General features: G+C 39.5%; 1 protein-coding gene across 5 annotated transcripts in view; it reads left to right on the forward strand.

Annotated features, from left to right (window-relative positions):
* SPATS2 (spermatogenesis associated serine rich 2) overlaps window positions 1–20,505 on the forward strand; it is a 141,659-nt gene that overhangs the window by 62,898 nt on the left and 58,256 nt on the right. For all 5 annotated transcript variants that reach the window (XR_012518430.1, XR_012518429.1, XR_012518428.1 and 2 more), the window contains exon 2: window positions 14,360–14,630. Coding sequence is in view for 2 of the 5 variants with exons in the window: in XM_003939134.3 (XP_003939183.1) it covers window positions 14,600–14,630 (31 nt within the window). In the remaining 3 variants the exon portion in view is untranslated. The remainder of the gene's footprint in view (window positions 1–14,359; window positions 14,631–20,505) is intronic.

Consider the following 20,505-nt stretch of genomic DNA (forward strand, 5'->3'; position numbering starts at 1 on the left):
TAAAACCCATCAGTATGCTGCATCCAGACCCATCTCACATTCAAGGATACACAAAGACTCAAAACAAGGGATGAAGAAGGATTTACCAACCAAACACAGCTAAAACAAATAAATAAAAAGCAGAAGTTACAATTAAGCAACAAAGATCAAAAGAAGCAAAGAAGGACATTATATAATGATAAAAGGATCAATGCAACAACAAGAAGAGCTAAAGATCTTAAATATATACGCACCCAATACAGGAATACGCAGACATACAAGACTTATAAAGAGACTTAGACTCCCACATAATAATAGTGGGAGACTTCAACATTAATATTAGACAGATCAATGAGACAGAAAATTAACAACGATATCCAGGACTTGAACTCAGATCTGGAACAAGTAAATGTAATTAACATTTATAGAACTCTCCACTTTAAATATACAAAATATACACTCTTATCAGTACCACATCATATCAACTTAGAAGTTTAAACAAAATGTTGGTTGGCTCCTTGTTTGTTATTCTCTTCCCTCATTTTCTTTTATATCTCCATTATTAAGGATAATTATAGGCATACCTATATTTAGATTGCATTCTAGCCCGGGCAATAAAGCAATACCCCCATCTTCTCTCCCTCCTCCTCTTTCTCTTTCTTCCTCTTCTTTATTCTTTTTCTAAAAAAAAAAAAAAGAAGAAGAAGAAGAAGCAGTGACCTTGCTTTTTATTTCAAATGGTCATAGGCAAAAGAAAAAAAAAATTTTTGGTCTTCTTTTCTCAAGTAGTGTTATCTCAGTTCTTCTAACCTTTTCTCACTTCTTTCTAATATTTACCCATCTGTCAAAGACTGCATGAATTCTGTCCTACATGTTGAGAATTTGGACCCGGTGAGGTCTCCTCAAAAAAAAAAAAAAAAAGAAACCAGGGCAAGGCTTTGTTCCTTTCAGGAAGCTCTAGTGAAGATTTCATTTTCAGGGTCAGTCAGGCTGTTGGCAGAATGCAGTCCATGTGGCTGTAGGACTGAGGTTCTTGGTTCCTTCCTGGCTGTTGGCCTGGGGTTTTCAGCTTCTAAAGACTGTTGACATTTCCTAGTCTCCTGGCCCCCTACAAAGCCAGTTATAGCAGATTAGGTTCCTCTAGCTTCAAATCTCTGTCTTTCCTGTTTGCCACATCTCTGTGATGCATCTTTCTTAGCTCCAGCCAGAGAAATTTATCCCCTCTTAAGGGCTCATGCAATTAGATTGGGCCCACCCAGATAATCCAGACTAATCTCTTCATTTTAAGGTCTGTGACATTAATTACATCTGCAAAATCCCTTTGTAGCAGTACATAGATTATGTTTGATTGACTAATTAGGGGACAGGAATCTTGGGGAGATATCTTTAGAATTCTGCCTATTACACAGGCCTCATAGAATTAATTAATTAGGGAATATTCTTCTATTTTCTTTCTTTCTTTCTTTTCTTTTTTTTTTTTTTTTTGAGGCAGAGTCTTACCCAGGCTAGAGTGCAGTGGAGTGATCTCAGCTCACTGCAACCTCCACCCCTCTGGTTTAAGCAATTCTTCTCCCCCAGCCTCCCAAGTAACTAGGATTACCGGTGCCCACCACCATGCCCAACTGATGTTTTGTATTTTTAGTAGAGACAGGGCTTGCCATGTTGGCCGGGGTGGTCTTGAACTCCTCACCTCACGTGATCTACCCACCTTGGCCTCCCAAAGTGCTGGGATTACAGGCATGAGCCACTGCGCCCAGCCCGTTCTTTTTTTTTGAAATGGAGTCACGGTCTATCGCCAGGCTGGAGTGCAGTGGCACGATCTTGGCTCAGTGTAACCTCTACCTCTCAGGTTCAAGTGATTCTCCTGCCTCAGCCTCCCAAGTAGCTGGGACTACAGGCATCCACCACCATGCTTGGCTAATTTTTGTATTTTTAGTAGAGACAGGGTTTTACCATGTTGGCCAGGACTGTCTAGACCTCTTGACCTCTTGATCCACCCACCTCAGTGTCCCAAAGTGCTGGGATTATAGGCATGAGCCACCGAGGCTGGCCTTTTATATTTCCTAAAAGAGTTTGTGGAGAATTCTCTTTATTTTTTATTTTTATTTATATATATTTTTTATTTTTGAGAATTCTCTTATTTCTTCTTTAAGTTTCTGATAAGACAGTATATGGCCTTGTGCTTTTTTGTGTGGGATTTTAGATTATTAATTCAATTTCTTGATACCGCCCTTTTTAAGTCAGTCTTTGTAATATATGTTTTTCTAGGAATTTGTTCATTTCATCAGAGTTGTCAAATTTGTGGACATAAAGTTGTTCATAGCATTTCTTCATAATCTCTTGAATTTTTGTAGGGTCTGTAAAATGTCCTTTCTTTTATTCCTGATTTTGGTAAATTGTGTCTTTTTTATTCCAGTCAACCTATTTGTAGGTAAAAAGAACGAGCTTTTGGTTTTATTTCTTTTCTCTAGTGTTTTTTTCTGTATATTCTTTGTTGTCTAATCTGTAGTATTTCTTACCTTCTGCTTGCTTGGGATTTAGTTGGCTTTTCTTTTTATAATTTCTTAAATTGGAAACTCAAGCTATAGATTGAAGAACTTTCTTTTCTACCATAGATGTTTTAAGTACCATTTTAGCTATATCCCATAAATTCTGATGTTATGTTTTTCTTTTTTTTCTTTTTTGAGACGGAGTTTCGCTCTTGTTACCCAGGCTGGAGTGCAATGGCGCCATCTCAGCTCACTGCAACCTCCGCCTCCTGGGTTCAGGCAATTCTCCTGCCTCAGCCTCCCGAGTAGCTGGGATTACAGGCACGCACCACCATGCCCAGCTAATTTTTTGTATTTTTAGTAGAGACGGGGTTTCACCACGTTGACCAGGATGGTCTCGATCTTTTTTTTTTTTTTTTTTTGAGACGGAGTTTCGCTCTTGTTACCCAGGCTGGAGTGCAATGGCGCGATCTCGGCTCACCGCAACCTCCACCTCCTGGGTTCAGGCAATTCTCCTGCCTCAGCCTCCTGAGTAGCTGGGATTATAGGCACGCACCACCATGCCCAGCTAATTTTTTTTGTATTTTTTAGTAGAGACGGGGTTTCACCATGTTGACCAGGATGGTCTCGATCTCTTGACCTTGTGATCCACCCGCCTCGGCCTCCCAAAGTGCTGGGATTACAGGCTTGAGCCACCGCGCCCGGCTACGTTTTTCTTTTTTTTTTTTTTTAAGAGACCTTCAAAGCTACCACAAATTAGTATGTTTTTATTTTCTTTCAGTTCAAAATATTTTCTAATTTCCTTTTTGAATTTTTTTTTCTTTGATCCATTGGTTGTTTAGAACTATGTCGTTTATTTGTGACCTGCCTGGGCAACGTGGTGAAACCCCATCTCTACAAAAAATACGAAAATTAGCTGGATGTGGTGGTGCCCACCTGTATTCCCAGCTACTTGGGAGGCTGAGGTGAGACAATCAGTGAACCATGATTGTACTGCTGCACTCCACCCTATGTGACAGTAAGACCCTGTCTCAAAAAGAAGAAAAAAAAAAAAAGTATGTTCTTTCATTTTGAAATATTTAGCGATTCCCATACTTCTCTCAGCTCTTCATTTTTATTTTATTCTGTTGTTGTTGGATAACCTGCTTTGTATGATTTCAATCCATTTAAAATTGAGAATTTCTTAGGATCTGTCATATAGTTTAATAAGCTTTCTCTATAAAGGGCCATATAATAAGTATTTTGGCTTTATGTGCCGTATGGTTTATGTTGCAACTATTCATTTCTGCTGTTACAGCGCAAAGCTGCATAAGCCAATGGACATGCCTGTGTTAGCATAAAACTTTGTAAAAACAGACAGCCATAGTCTGCTGTCCTTTGGCCTAGTAGATAGTCTGTCCTTAAGGATGTTCTGTCTGTGCTTGAAGAGAATATACATTCTTTTCTTGTTGGATGGAGTATTATTGCTGATTTTCTGTCTGGGTTTTTAATCAGTGTATTAGTCTGTTTGCACACTGCAAATAAAGACGTATCAGAGACTGAGTAAGGAAAGAGATTTAATTGACTCAGTTCTACATGGCTGGGGAGGTCTCACAATCATCACAGAAGGTGAATGAGAAGCAAAGTCACGTCTTACATGGCAGCAGGCAAGAGAGCTTGTGCAGGGGAACTCCATTTATAAAGCCATCCCATCTCATGAGACTTATTTACTACCATGAGAACAGTATGGGGGAGACTGCCCCATGATTCAGTTATCTCCATCTGGCCCCACCCTTGACACATGGAGATTATTACAACTTAAGGTGAGATTTCAGTGGGAACACAGCCAAACCATATCAATCAGCTATTGGGAGTGGGATACTGAAGTCTTTATTTTTGCTGAACTCTTTATTCTTTCTGTCAGTTATTGCTGCAGGTATTTTAGATGTTATCATTTGGTGGATATATATTTATAATTCTATGTTTCTGATGTCATGATGCTCTTATAATGATTTCTCTCTGTCTCTAGTAAAATACTATTTTATCTGATACCAAGCCCTTTTATTATTAGTTTGCATGATACATCTTTTTTCATTCTTTTACTTTTAATCTCTTTGTGTTTGAATCTATATTGTGTTTTTTGTAGATGGTATACAGTTGGATCTTGTTTTTCCAGCCACTCTGACAATTTCTGTCTTTTGAGTGGAGTCTTTTTTTTTTTTTTTTAAGAGACAAGATCTCATTCTGTTACCTAGGCTGGAGTGCAGTGGCACGATTGTATTAATAGCTCACTGCAACCTTGAACTCTTGGGCTCAAGTGATCTTCCGGCGTTGGCCTTCCAAGTAGCTAGAACTGCAGGCACGTGACACCAAACCTGGCTAATTTAAAAAAGAAAATTTTATAGAAGCAGGATATAGCTATGTTGCCCTAGGCTGTTATGGAACTCCTGTCCTCAAGTGATCCTCCTTGCACTGGTGTTATACAGGTGTGAGCCATCACATCTGGCCTGAATGGAGTCTTTTAAGTCACTCGTAATTAATGTAATTTATGATATAATTAGATTTAACTCTGCTATTTTGGGGGTTGTCATTTTGAGACAGAATCTTGCTCTGTTGCTCAGGCTGGAGTGCAATGACACAATCTCAGTTCACTGCAACCTCTGCTTCCTGGGTTCAAGTGATTGTTCTGCCTCAGCCTTCTCAGTACCTAGTATTACAGGGGCCCGCCACCACTCCTGGCTAATTTTTCTATTTTTTTGTAGAGACAGGGTTTCACTATGTTAGCCAGGCTGGTCTCAAACTCCTGATCTCAGGTGATCCACTTGCCTCGGCCTCCAAGAATGCTGAAATTACAGACTGTTTTTGTTTTTGTTTTTGTTTTGAGGCAGCATTTCACTCTGTTGCTCAGGCTGGAGTGCAGTGACCCAATCTTGGCTCACTGCAACCTCTGCCTCCTGAGCTCAAATGATTTTTCTGCCTTAGCCTCCCATGTAGCTGGGATTACAGGTACCTGCCACTGCGCCTGGCTAATATTTTTTATATTTTTAGTAGGGACAGGGTTTCACCATGTTGGGCAGGCTGGTCTCGAACTGCTGACCTCAGGTAATCCACCTGCCCCAGCCTCCCAAAGTGCTGAGGTTACAGACTTGAGCCACTGCGCCCGGCCAGGTGTTTGTTTTTTTGTATATCTCTTGGCTTTTCTGTTTGCTTGTTCCTCTATTATTGCCTTTTTTTGTGTTTAATAGTTTTTTTTTTTTAAATAAACGTATTATTCTTTTGTTGCTTTTATCTTTTGTTTTTACTATTTTTTGTGTTGTTTTGTTAGTACTTGCTCTGGACATTATAATATGCATCTTATAGTCTAATTTAACTAAATTAATGCTAATTTAATTCTGTAATATAGCTTCTTTCTCCTTTTATGCAATTGTTTTCATGTATAGTATATCTATATTTGCTATAACTCCAATAATCTGGTGGTGTTATTAATCTTGTATTACATAAAGCAGTAATAATTACTTAAATTCTGTAAAAATTTAAGAGAAGGAAGTCTAAAAATATGTACTTCAGTTAAATTATTTTCTGAAGAAACAGCATCTTGCTATGTTGCCAAGGCTGGCCTTGGCCTCCCAAAGTGTTGGGATTACAGGTGTGAGCCATTGCACCTGGCCAAAAATACATATTTTATATTTACCCACATATTTTTTTTTCCTAGTGTTCTTTGTTTCTTTGTGTAGAGTCTGATGTCATTGCTTTTCAACTTGAAAGACTTCTTTGGAATTCCTTGTAAGTCAGGTTTGCAAGCAATGGATTCTCTGTAAGGCTTTGGAATGTCTTTTTTTCACCTTCATTTTTGAAAGATAGCTTTGCTGGATATCAAATTGTTGCTTGCCAGTTTTTTCTTTTACCACTTTGAATGTCATTTCCTGCCTTCTGGCTGCTTCTTTTGCTTCTGATGAGAAGTCAGCTGTTAATGGTGTTGCTTCCCTGTACATGATGAAGTGTTGTTTTCATTTACATTTTTACTGCTTTCAAGATTTTCTGGTTTTGGCTTTAATCACTTTGACTATGATATGTCTAGATGTGGATCTCTTTGTGTATATCACAGTTATAGTTCATTGAGCTTCCTGAGTCTGTAGATACATTTTTTAAAAATCAAGTTGCAAATTGTTTTTGGTCACTATTTTTGTCTTCTTTCATATCACTTCTTAGGCTTCTAATTTGTATATGGTGGTATACTTGACATTGTTCTACACATTTTTGAGACTGTTTTACTTTTTTTTTTTTTTAACTTTTACTTTTTGTTTGTTTGTATAAGAGATAGGGTCTTGCTCTGTTGCCCAGACTCATGGCTGACTGCAGCCTTGACTTTCTGAGCTCAAGCCATCCTCTCAGCTTAGCCTCCCAAGTAGCTGGGACTACAGGCATAAGCCACCATCCTTGACCAATTTTTCATTTCTTATAGAGACGGTGTCTTGCAGTTTGCCTAGGCTGGTCTTATATACTCCTGGCCTCAAGCGATACTCCAACCTGGCCTCCCAAAATGCTGGCATTACAGGCATAATAAGCCACTGCCCCTGGCTTGTTTTTCATTGTTTTTTTTTTTTTTTTTTTCTTCTGTTTCTTCTAATTAGATAATTTCTGTTGTTCTCTCTTCAAGTTTACAGATTTTTTTTTTCTCCTCTAGTACTCATCTTCAGAACTTTGATTTAGTTGTCTTTTTTTCTTTTCCAAATTTATTTGTGTCCTGTTTGTACCATGGTTCTCTTTTTTATCTTTTACTGTGGTTCTCTTTAAAAATAATTTATATCTCAGCCGGGCACGGTGGCTTACGCCTGTAATCCCAGCACTTTGGGAGGCCAAGGCGGGTGGATCACGAGGCCAAGAGATTGAGATCATCCTGATCAACATGGTGAAACCCCGTCTCTACTAAAAATACAAAAAATTAGCTGGGCATGGTCGCACATGCCTGTAATCCCAGCTCAGGAGCTGAGGCAGGAGAATTGCCTGAACCCAGGAGGCGGAGGTTGCGGTGAGCCGAGATCTCACCATTGCACTCCAGCCTGGGTAACGAGAGAAACTGCATCTCAAAAAAAAAAAAAAATTTATATCTCTTTGTTAAGATTTTCTTTTTGTTTGAGGCATTGTCTATATATATATATATATATATATATATATATATATATATATATATATATATTGAGTCCTTTAAAGAAATACATATATATAGAGTCCTTTAAGGAAATATATGTCTTTTTTTTTTTTTTGAGATGGAGTTTCGCTCTTGTTACCTAGGCTGGAGTGCAATTGCACGATCTCAGCTCACCGCAACCTCCACCTCCTGGGTTTAGGCAATTCTCCTGCCTCAGCCTCCTGAGTAGCTGGGATTACAGGCATGTGCCACCATGCCCAGCTACTTTTTTGTATTTTTAGTAGAGACAGGGTTTCACCATGTTGACCAGGATGGTCTTGATCTCTTGACCTCATGATACACCCACCTCGGCCTCCCAAAGTGCTGGGATTACAGGCTTGAGCCACCGCGCCTGGCCAAGAAATATATATCTTGGAGGTAGTAGCAAATGTTCAAATGAGAACTTTGAAGGCCAAAGTGGAGAAGGGTTATTTAATTTTATTTAAAAAAATAAAAAATAAAGATATATATATATATAGAGAGAGAGAGAGAGAGAGAGAGTCCTTTAAAGAAATACATATATATATTTCTTTAAAGAAATTTGGAGTCTGTTTGCAAAGTGCAATATTTAAGCCTACTCGGGCATTTCCATGTTGTTATTTTTTTCTCATGAGTTTGGGTCATACTTTCCTGGATCTTTGAATGTCTCATAACTTTTTGTTGAAACTGGACATTTTACCTACTATATTGTAGCAACTTTGATTTCTGGATTTTTCCTCCTTCTGAGGGTTTTCATTGCTTTATTGTTTTTATTTTTTAGGTAACTTTCCTGAACTAAATATGTGGAATCTTTTTCTCACTGTGGTGTGTGGCTGCTTGTGACTGATATCTCTGCTCAGCTTTTCTTTTTTATTACTATGTTTTAAAATCAGTTTCAGCCAGGCACAGTGCCTCAGGCCTGTTATCCTAGCACTTTGGGAGATCGAGGTGGGTAGATTGCTTGAGGCCAAGGGTTTAAGACCAGCCTGGGCAACATAGGGAGGCCCTGTTTCTATGAAAAATAAGATAAGTTAGCTGGGTGTGGTGTTACGTGCCTGTAGTCCCAGCTACCCAGTAGGCTGAAACAGAATAATTGCTTAAGCCCAGAGTTTGAGGTTGCAGTAAACTATGATCGTGCCACTGCCTGGGCAACAGAGCAAGATCCTGTCTCTGAAAAAACAAAATCCAATCACAGGACACAGAATTGCAGCAAATAGCATTCTTATAAGTAGCTAACCAGACGTTAGAACTTCCACCCTTCTTTGTGACACCTGAGCTCACTAGTGAACTCTGCTTCCAAGTACTCCTGCAAAGCACACCACAAGCCCATCTATATTCTCAGGCCATCCACTTTAATTCATATGACCACACTTGCATGTCAGCAACAGAAGAGAACATGCATCATAGAGCATTTATAGCAGTTGACAAGTAGGGGAAATACAAGTATCAGTTCACTTAATACATTCAATTAATGTGGGTTATCTAAGAACAAAACTTACTTAGTCTTCCAACAGATACAGATGTTCTTTGAATGCCAAAATCATTCATACATCATTTGCTATTATTGCTCTTTGCATACCCTCTCACCAAAGCCACAGGATTGAGAGACACATATCACCAAGTTAAAAAATATCCATTATGGGCTGGGCACAGGGCTCACGCCTGTAATCTCAGCACTTTGGGAGGCTGAGGCAAGCGGATTACCTAAGCTCAAGAGTTTGAGACCAGCCTGGGCAACACGGTGAAACCCCATCTCTACTAAAACACAAAAAAATAGCTGGACGAAGCAGTGTGCATCTGTAGTCCTAGCTACTTGGGAGGCTAAGGCAGGAGAACTGCAAGAACCTGGGAGGCGGAGGTTGCAATGAGCTGAGATTGCGCCACTGCACTCCAGCCTGGGTGACAGAGTGAGAGTCTGTGTCAGAAAAAAATAAAATCCATTATTGGTCAGGCATGGTGGCTCACACCTGTAATCCCAGGACTTTGGGAGGCCGAGGCAGGAGGATTGCTTGAGCCCAGGAGTTGGAGACCAGCCTGGGCAGTATGGTGAAACCCTGTCTCTACAAAAGATACAAAAAATTAGCCAGGCATAGTGGCATGCGCCTATAGTTGCTACTTGGGAGGCTGAGGTGGAAGGATCATCTGAACCTGGGAGGTGGAGATTGCAGTGAGCCAAGATCACACCACTGCACTCTAGCTTGGGTGGTCAGTTAGCGATTGGTTAAATGTACTAAAACACCATGAACTAGTAAAGCTTGCACCTTCTGCCTGTAGATCTTTGTGTGTTGGGGACTGCCTTCACAGCTCAGGTACTTTAAAAGTCTGCCATAATTTTTACTTTCTACTGGGCCCTTTTGAATCAGTGCTTCCGCTGTGTGTAGTCTTATGGTCAGCCAGAGATGTGTGGATAGTTTGAATCTTCTCCAGTATCTGCATCATGAATGTGTGGAACACTTACCAATGTTCCCTGTAGTCTTTGTCTTCTGACACAGAGTCTGACTCTGTTGCTGACAGTAGCGTTAAGTGGCACAGCCATGGCTCACTGCAACCTCAACCTCCTGGGCTCAAGCAATACTCCCACCTTAGTCTTCCGAGTAGCTGGGACCACAGGTCTGTGCTACCATCCCTGGCTAATTTTTTAATTTTATTTTTTGTTGAGGTAGGATCTTACTCTGTTGCCAGGCTAATTTTGTTTTTTTTTTTTTTGAGACAGAGTCTCGTTCTGTTGCCTAGGCTGGAGTGCAGTGGCACAGTCATGGCTTACTGCAGCCTCAACCTCCTGGGCTCAAGCCATCCTCCCACCTCACCCTCCTGAGTAGCTGGGAACACAGGCACATGCCACCATGCCCAGCTAGTTTTTGTAGAGACATGCTCTTGCCATGTTGCCCCGGCTGATATCGAATTCCTGGGCTAAAGCAATCCCCCCACCTTGGCCTCCCAAAGTGCTGGGACTATAGGCATGAGCCATAGTGCCCAGCTCCCTATTGTCTTGTTTCTGAGTTTCCCGTTTACATTTCTATCTAATCTCCTGGTCTGTTGCTTTTACCAACCATGACAGCAACCTCAGGCTAGCAGAGCCCTTGGTCTTGCTTGTTTGCCACCAAGAATGTGAACTGTTACTGACTGCCTATGGGTATGGGGTTTTTCTGTGCTTTGCTTCACAAGTCAGCCCCCCTCTGTCAGTGAAGCTGCTGGTTTTCATGGCTTTCCCTACCTTGGTAGAACTACCTTTCCCACTCACCTGGGGGTATGTGATGGGAGGAGCCACAGACTGCTATTGTTTTTACCACAAATTCAGCAGGTTTCTTGTGAATAACCATAGAGAAGATAACATTTGAAAAAAGACCTGAAGGAGATTGAGGAAGTATTCTATGTAGAAAACTATGGGAAGTAACACCTTCAAGGCCCTAAGGTGAGAGCATATATTATATAAAGAGGCCAGTGTGGCTCCAGTGGAGTAAAGGTAAAGGGAGGACATCAGAACAGATAAAGATGGCTTAGGCCATTGTAAGGACTGGCTTTTATATTGAAAATGGGGAGCTGCCAGAGAACTTTCAGCAGCAGAAGTGGGACATAATCTGTCTTAAAATTTTAATAACAGCCATAGTGAAATAGAAGTGAGAATGGCAGAATAGAAGATTCAGGATGAGATTCTTGTGATTTAGACAAGGGTAGTAGCAGTGGAAGTGGTGAGAAGTGGTCCAGTTCTGGATGTATTTTAAAGGTAGAACAGATGGTATTCTGATGAATTGGAAGTGGTGGGGTATGAACAGATTCAGGTCTTTATTTGAAGGGAATTTTCCTGTTTATTGTCTGCAAGTGATTTTTCTATTCCCTTTATTGAGTTCTATAATTTAAATCCTTGTTTTGATTCCAGTTATTCTTAGATTGGGTCATTTTTTGTTCCCTAATGTTATCTTCAATTATAATTCCTTTTCTCGTTTTTTTTTTTTTTTCCTGGAGGGTTTGCTTCATTCCATTCTTTCTGTTTTCATCTGTATCTGTTTTGTTTCTTGCTATTTCTGACTTCTTATTGGATCTATTTTTTTTTTCAGTTTTTCTTTGCAATCTGATTTCGTTCTGTTTTTATCATTTATTTTATAGCTTTTATTGAATTCAACTGAAATTCAAATTCTTATTTGAAATGTTCAAATAAGTATTCAAGGAGGAATCTGCTTTTGGTTTGAGGGCTTATATTGTTTTCCAGACTGGGTTCTTCATCTGATGCATGGTAATTTCTTCTCTCAATGTAGTTCTCTTTTTTTATAGGAGGTTTGATAGTTCTGTTATCTTCTTCATGTTATATGTGGATAAGTCTGTTTACACCTTTTTATTTGTAGCTACAGAATATAGACGGAATATCCTTGATAGATTTCCAAACTCCTTTGGGAACTATCCTACCCCTACTCATCCATTGTGGTTAGTTGTCAATTGTTGCTTTTATCCTCTTTTCTTTTTTTTTTTCTTTCTTTCTTGAGTTTTGCTCTTGTTGCCCAAGACAGAGTGCAATGGTGTGATCTCAGCTCACTGCAACCTACCTCCACCTCCCAGGTTCAAGCGATTCTCCTGCCTCAAGCCTCTGACTACCGGGAATTACAGGTGGATGCCACCACACCTGACTAACTTGTATTTTTAGTAGAGATGGGGTTTCACTGTGTTGGTCAGGCTGGTCTCAAACTCCTGGCATGAGCCACCGCACCCAGCCTGCTAATTTTGTGTTTTTAGTAGAGATGGAGTTTCACCATGTTGATCAGGCTGGTCTTGAACTCCTGACATGATCCACCTGCTTTAGCCTCTCAAAGTGCTGGGATTACAGGCATGAGCCACTGTGCTCAGCCTTATCCTCTTTTCTTTAACCTTAGGACATGTTGGTTGAGAAGCTTGCTACTGAAGCATTCAGTTATTTTTGGCAGATCTGAGTTCTGTTCTTTTTTCTAAAATCTTATTAAATGTGCCCTATCCAGGGATATATTCCATGTATTTCCATAGGCTTTGGCTGTTTCTCACAACTTGGCTCAGTGTTCTGGAACAAAGTAAGCCTCAAATACTCATCCTGCTTTTCCTGAGGTCCCAGTGTGGTTTATAGTGGTTCTTACTCTTGATGGAATATTTTTAGAAACTTTCTCAGAATTATGTACTTGATTCTTCCTTTTTAAAATGGAGAGTATTTCGTATAAGTCTATTCTAATTTCTTTCTTGAACTGAATTTTGTAAATGTTCTTCCAGTCAGGTGTCCAAGTATAAGAGTTCTATGATCCTTATCATGCTTTTAAAAAATTATTATTTGGCCAGGCACAGTGGCTTAAGCCTGTAATCCCAGCACTTTGGGAGGCCGAGGCTGGCAGATCACAAGGTCAGGAGTTCAAGACCAGCCTGGCCAACATGGTGAAACCCTGTCTCCACTTAAAAAAAAAAAAAAAAAAAAAAATTACCCAGGCACTACTCAGGAGGCTGAGGCAGGAGAGTTGCTCAAACCCAGGAGGCAGAGGTTGCAGTGAGCCACAAGATTGTGTCCATCCTGTGTGACCAAAAAATAAAAAATTAAAAAATTAAAAAAAACTATTTTTCTTCCATCTCTCCGTTTTTTTATTATTTTTTAATATTTCTTTTATTGTTAACACATCTCTGCTGGCAGGAACTTACGCTTTCTTTACCTAGAAATCTTGAGCATGTATCTTTAAAACTTTAGTAATTTTTGAAGCATTGATTGTATGACATGCAAAAAAAAAGTTTAGTAATATAGAAAAACAGCAATTGTATCTTTGGAATTTGGAGGAGCTTCCTGCAGTATGGACTAATCTCATTTTGATGTTTCAGTTTTCCATGTTAAAATTCCTTTGCACGTCCCTCCTTTTATGTGAAAAAATATTTTAAATGGTCCATTTTCAAGGCATGATAAATCTAGGTACCGGAAGCGAGCCCACAAATTTAACAAACCACACAGCTCTTGCACCTAGGAGGTCACAGTAAGCGAACACAATGTAAAGGAACGAACAGTCAGCCCATAAAAGGGAAGGGAGTTTCATTATTGGGAAATCAAAACTTAATCAGGGAAGGGGACCGGGATATAACCTTATAGGGGATAATAAAACTTAGACAAGGTCCCAGAAGATTATAACCCCATAATATTCAACCAATGAGGAACTGGGGGAGGGACTTGTGTGCTAGGAGATAAATTACCTGTTGTGACTGTCCCAGGTGTGCCTACCCACCAGATACCTGATCTTGCAAGACCATTATGAAAAAGTCTCACTTTTGCTGTTCTTTGTGCCTTTTAAGTCCATTCTTTGGGTTTTTATGGTGAGTGTGTTTCTCACGTTTCACAGTTCCCCCTATAATTTTTACAGTTGTATTTGAGCTGGGAAACCTGAGGAGAGGTTAGATATAATAAATTCTAGAGGAAGAGAATAGGTCCTCCTTGATTTGGATGGGAAGATCAGATGGTAAGAAAGATCTTAGGGAGTGGTAAGAGGTAACATTTTAGTTTGCAAAGCAGATGGGAATATTTCAAATGGATACAAAAGATAAGAAGACTAAGAAAACATACCTTCTAAATTAAGAGGATAATCTAAGATTAAATTTTCTTAGGAAAAATTCTGCTTTTCAGCAGCTACATTGTTTCTAGAGTATTTAAAAAAATAGTTTTGTATAGACAAATACAAAAGAAACCTTGTGGATATCTCAGAAATTTTGTACAGATAGCCATTATTGTAATAGTATATGTGTGTTTATGTTTTTCCTCCAGAATCTCCCTGGAAAAGGAGACATGAATGAATGTCTGCAATGATACTTCTTGACAAGAATTTGATGCAAGAGAAAGAAAGGAAATTAACAGCTGGCAAGCAGAATTTCCAACAGCAGGATTTCGTATTTATTGCTTCCAACTACACAGTTCTGTTGCCTACTTGTAAATCAGAGATACCTACACTCAAAACCCAGACAAGGCAAAAGGATATTTTCTTGTATATTTTTTGAGATCAAAGAAATGGCAGTGTCCAGGAAACAGAACCAGAAGGGTAAGATTACATGTGGGCATAAATTGTTAAAAGCATAGTTATAATGATCCCCATTTATATCTGTATATTTTAAAACTGTCATTCTAATGTGTTTTGAATGGTTTTACAAGCATTTGTGGATATTATGTTATAGCTTTGTGTATTACCAGTCTGGGAATTAATTCATATAACAGTAGCTTTTCTACTCACACAAACTTAGCAAATTGTAGCATACAATCTCGAAGATGCATTTTTGGATACTGAACATAGAGATGTGGTAGGAGAGCTAGCTTACTGCGAGATATTCTATGTTGTTTGAGTTGACATTTTTCTAGAGAAAGGCAATGGAGCAAGATTAAATGCTTCTGGTTTTTCTTTCCTCCTTTAGCTTTCCTTCCAGGGTTATTCCTCTAGCTTTTTGTCTATACAAAGTGCAGAGAGTCAGGAAATAGAAGGGTAGTTATAATGTAGGGAAGGACACAAAGACTGTAAAACGTTTTTAACTTTTCTAGAATAGCTGCAAAAATTTAAAGGGACAAAGCGGTGGGGTGCAGTGATTCACGCCTGTTATCTCAGCACTGTGGGAGGCCAAGACGGGCAGATCACCTGAGGTTGGGAGTTTGAGACCCAGCCTGATCAACATGGAGAAACCCGTCTCTACTAAAAATACAAAATTAGGCGGATGTGGTGGCGCATGCCTGTAATCCCAGCTATTCAGGAGTCTAAGGCAGGAGAATCCCTTGAACCTGGGAGGTGGAGGTTGCGGTGAGTTGCGATCACACACCATTGTACTCCAGCCTGAGCAACAAGAGCGAAACTCTGTCTCAAAAAAAAAAAAAAAAAAAAAAAAGGAACAAAGTGAACAGTGTAGCACTAGAACTATCGTACATAACTGGAATATATTGATTAAAAGAATGATCATAGGCCTGGCACGGTGGCTCATGCCTATAATTCTAGCACTTTGGAAGGCTGAGGCAAGCTGATTGCCTGAGCTCAAGAGTTTAAGACCAGCCTGGGCAACACGGTGAAACCCTGTATCTACTATAATACAAAAAATTAGCCGGGTGTCGCAGTGTGTGCCTGTAATCCCAGCTACTCCGGAGGATAAGGCAGGAGAATTGCTTGAACCTGGGAGTTGGAGGTTGCAGTGAGCCGAGATCAGGCACTGCATTTCAGCCTGGGTAACAGAGCAAGACTCCATCTCCCCGGCAAAAAAAAAGAATGATCATAGGTATCCTGGTGTTTTCCCCTAGTTCAGTTTGATTTCTAATTCAGAGTTAATGTTCTTTAATTCAAAACAAAGCTTCATAGGTCGAGGTCTCACTTGTTAAATGTGAAGGAAATGCTTTTAAACTTAAATTTGACTTGGCAATTCAAATACATAAGAAAGTAAATAAACCAGATTTGTGGTTTCGACAGTTGTAGTTTCATTGTGTAGTAAATCTCTAGGAAGAATCTGAGCTCTAAGGAATGCTTAGATTAGTAAAACCGAACTGTTCTGTGGAATAAAGTTTACCAACGGAAAAGTGTTTTGTTTTGTTTTGAGACGGAGTTTCGCTCTTGTTACCCAGGCTGGAGTGCAATGGCGCAATCTCGGTTCACCGCAACCTCCGCCTCCTGGGTTCAGGCAATTCTCCTGCCTCAGCCTCCTGAGTAGCTGGGATTACAGGCATGTGCCACCACGTCCAGCTAAGTTTTTTGTATTTTTAGTAGAGACGGGGTTTCACCATGTTGACCAGGATGGTCTCGATCTCTTGACCTCATGATCTACCTGCCTCGGCCTCCCAAAGTGCTGGGATTACAGGCTTGAGCCACCGCACCCGGCCTCAGAAAAGTTTTTTTTATAGCCAAGTTTGTTTCTTCTTAGTTGTTATAATTCAGTTTGTTTTTTTCCCAGTTACGCTTGAAACATTGAGCATCTGTTTTCACCTTGCAAATGAGAAATACTGTAGTAACAATAGGGTTCTGGAGTTGAAAATAAAATAATTTCACCTGAAAGTTTAGCGTTTAATTTTTCCTTTCTAAGAAAGCTAACTTCAGCAAATTGCTTTAACCTTTGTAAAACTAGAGAGTCTTTTATTTATCTCATGTCTGTGTTTTGCCAGAGCTATTAAAAAAAGTATCATTGTGAAGCAGGATATTTCCCTGACCTTTTTGCAGGAGTGTCTCCTTTACTCAGCCTGTCTCTCTCAACTGGCCGGAAGGAGAGCATGAGCAAACAAGGCAGGAGCTAGTCATTCCCTAGTGACTACAAAACCACAGTGAGATACCATTACACATCATTAGTCATTAATCGTTGATGTGATTATTAGCTATTTATGTATTTTTTTGGTGAAATGTCTGTTCAAATTCTTGATCCATTTTTAAAATTTGGAGTCTTCCTACTGAATTCTAAGAGTTCTTTATATATTCTGAATACAAGTTATTTATCAAGTACATGATTTACAAGTATGTTCTCCCAGTCTGTGGCTTATCTTTCAATTTTCTTAATGGTGTCTTTTAAAGAGTGGAAGTTTTAAATTTTGATAAAGCCCAATTTATTTTATTTTATTTTATTTTTTCTGTTACAGATTGAGTTTTGGTATCATGTCTAAGAATTCCCTAACTCAGAGTCAAAAAAACTTTTTCCTGGAAGTTTTACAGTTTTATCTTATATATTTTAAAGTCTGTAATCCTGTTTGAGTTAGGTTTTTTTTTTTTTTTTTTTTTTTTTTTTTTCTGACATGGAGTCTTGCACTGTTGCCTAGGCTGGAGTGCAATGGCGCAGTCTTGGCTCACTGCAACCTCTGCCTCCTGGGTTCAAGCAGTTCTCTGCCTCAGCCTCCCAAGTAGCTGGGATTACAGGTGCCTGCCACCGTGCTCAGCTAATTTTTATATTTTTAGTAGAGACGGGGTTTCCACATCTTGGCCAGGCTGGTCTTGAACTCCTGACCTCTTGATCCACCCTACTCAGCCTCCCAAAGTGCTGGGATTACAGGCATGAGACACTGTGCCCAGCCGATGGCTGATTAGTTTTTATATGAGGTGTAAGAGTCTAAATTTACTTTTTTGCGTATGGATATACAGGTGTTACAGTACGTTTTGTTGAAGAGGCTATCTTTCTTCCATTGAATTTCCTTAACACCTTTGTTGAAAATCAGTAGACCATATGAAGATTTATTTATTTCTGGACTCTATTCTGTTACTTTGAGATATATGGCTGTCTTTATACTAGCATACTGTATTTGTTAGTATGGCTTAATAGTAAATATAGTTTAATAAGGAAGGGAGATACATCCTCCAATGATTTTTCCCCCCAGAATTTTTTGGGCTATTTTGGTTTCTTTACATTTACATATAAAATTTAGAATCAGATTGTCAATTCTTAGAAAAATATCTGCTTGGAATCTATAGAGAGTACACTGAATCAGTAGGTCAATTGTGTAGAATTGTCATCTTAACAATATGGAGGCTTTCAGTCCATCAACTTACTGTATCTCTGCACTTATTTAGATCTTAATTTCTCTCAGCAATGGTTTATAGATTTAAATATACAACTATTGGAATTTTTTTGTTAAGTTTATTACTAAATAATTTTTATTATTATTATTATTATTTGAGATGGAGTCTCTCTCTGTCACCCAGGCTGGAGTGCAGTGGCATGATCTTGGCTGATGACAATCTTTACCTCCCAGGTTCAGGCTATTTTCCTGCTTCAATCTCCTGAGTAGCTGAGTATCTGGGACTACAAGGCTGCACCACCATGCCCAGCTAGTTTTTAAAGTTTTTTTTATTTTTAGTGAAGACAGGGTTTCACCATGTTAGCCAGGCTGGTCTCAAACTCCTGACCTCAAGTGATCTGTCCACCTTGGCTTCCCAAAGTGTTGGGATTATGGATGTGAGCCACCATGCCTGGCCATATTTCTGAAGGGTAGTTTTGCTAGATATAAAAATCTTCAGCCAGGTGCAGTAGTACCTGCTGAAAGTGGGAGGAGTGCTTGAACCTGGGAAGCAAATGTTACAGTGAGCCAAGATCATACCACTGTACTCCAGCCTGGGTACAAAACTCCATCTAAAAAAAAAAAAAAAACTTCATTGATCATTTTTAATTTCAGCGCTTAAAATATGCCATTCCACAGAATATGTCATATTGTTCCCCTGTTGTAATGAGTCATTTTTCTCCTGTTGCTGTCAATATTTTCTCTTTGTTTTTAGCAGTTCGACTATGATATATCTTAGTATGGATATATTGGCAATTTCATCAAATGTTGAACATTATTTCTCCAAAAAAAATTTTTTTTCCTCTCCTTCTTGGGATTCTGTTACACATATAGTAAGCTTGATGTTTTCATACCAAGTGACTGAGATCCTGTTCCTTTTTCCCCAATGTTTTTTTCCACCTGCTCTTTAGATTGTTTAATTTCTGTTGATCTCTTTTCAACTTTATTGTTCCTTTTCAATTTTATCGTTCCTATCTGAAACAGCTGTTTCAGATCTGCTGTTAAGTCTGTCTACTGATTTTTTTCTTCTGGTATTGTATTTTCAATTAGAATTTTCCTCCATTTCTTTCTGGGCACGGTGGCTCATGCCTGTAATTCCAGCACTTTGGGAAGCCAAGGCGGGTGGATCAGTTGAGGTCAGGAGTTTCAAACAAGCCTGGCCAATATAATGAAACCCTGTCTCTACCAAAAATACAAAATTTAGCTGGAGGTGATGACACAAGCCTGTAGTCCCAGCTACTTGGGAGGCTGAGGCAGAAGAAGAATCACTTGAACCTGGGAGGCAGGAGTGGCAGTGAGCTAAGATTGCATCACTGTACTCCAACCTGGGCAACATTCTGTCTCAAAGTGTTTTAAGTTTCCTTATTGAGATTACCAATTTGTTGAGTCATTGCAACAGTTTTCCTTTGAACCACCACACCAGGCCTAGAATTTTTTTTCTTGCTATATAATTTGGCTGAGCTATAGAACTTTTAAGAACTATAGTAATGTGTTACAATTATTTTTCTTAGAGGTATTTGAAAGTAACTGTAAGTCCACTTCTTTCTTCTTTTATAAGTTCTATGACCATTTGATTTACATAAAAGGATACTTAATAAAAATATTTAGAAAGTAAAATAAGGCTGGATACAGTGGCTTACACCTATAATCTCAGCACCTCTGGGAGGCTGAGGCAGGACTATCACTTGAGATCAGGAGTTTGGGACTAGCCTGGGCGACATAGTGAGACCCCATCTCTACAAAAAAATAAAATAAGTTAGCAGCTGGGTACAGTGACTGACACCTCTAATCCCAGCACTTTGGAAGGCCAAGGCGGGCAGATCACTTGAGGTCAAGAGTTTGAGACCAGCCTGCCCAACATGGTGAAACTCCGATTCTACCAAAAATTACAAAAATTCGCTGGGCATGCTGGTGGGTGACTGTAATCCAAGCTACTTAAGAGGCTGAGGCAGGAAAATTACTTGAATCTGGGAGGCGGAGGTTGCAGTGAGCCAAAATTATGCCACTGAATTCCAGCCTGGGTAACAGAGTGAGACTCCACCTCAAAAAAAAAAAAAAAAAAGAAAAAACCAGGCATGGTGGTGTGTGCCTGTAGTCCCAGATATTTGGGAGGTTGAAGCAGGAGGATCACTTAGGCCCAGGAGTTTGAGGCTGCAGTGAGCTGTGATCATGCCACTGCACTTCAGCCTGGGTGACAGAGCAAGACCCTGTCTCTAAAAAAACAAAGTAAAATAAAACTTTTCATACTTGAAAAACATGGACCAGGCGTAGTGGCTCACATCTGTAATCAAAGTACTTTAGGAGGCTGAGGCGAGCAGATCACTTGAGGTTAGGAGTTTGAGATCAGCCTGGCCAATGTGCTGAAACCTCGTCTCTACTAAAAATACAAATTAGCTGAGCATGGTGTGTACACCTAT

Source organism: Saimiri boliviensis, chromosome 7, assembly GCF_048565385.1.
Source record: "Saimiri boliviensis isolate mSaiBol1 chromosome 7, mSaiBol1.pri, whole genome shotgun sequence".
NCBI classification, from domain to species: Eukaryota; Metazoa; Chordata; class Mammalia; order Primates; family Cebidae; genus Saimiri; species Saimiri boliviensis.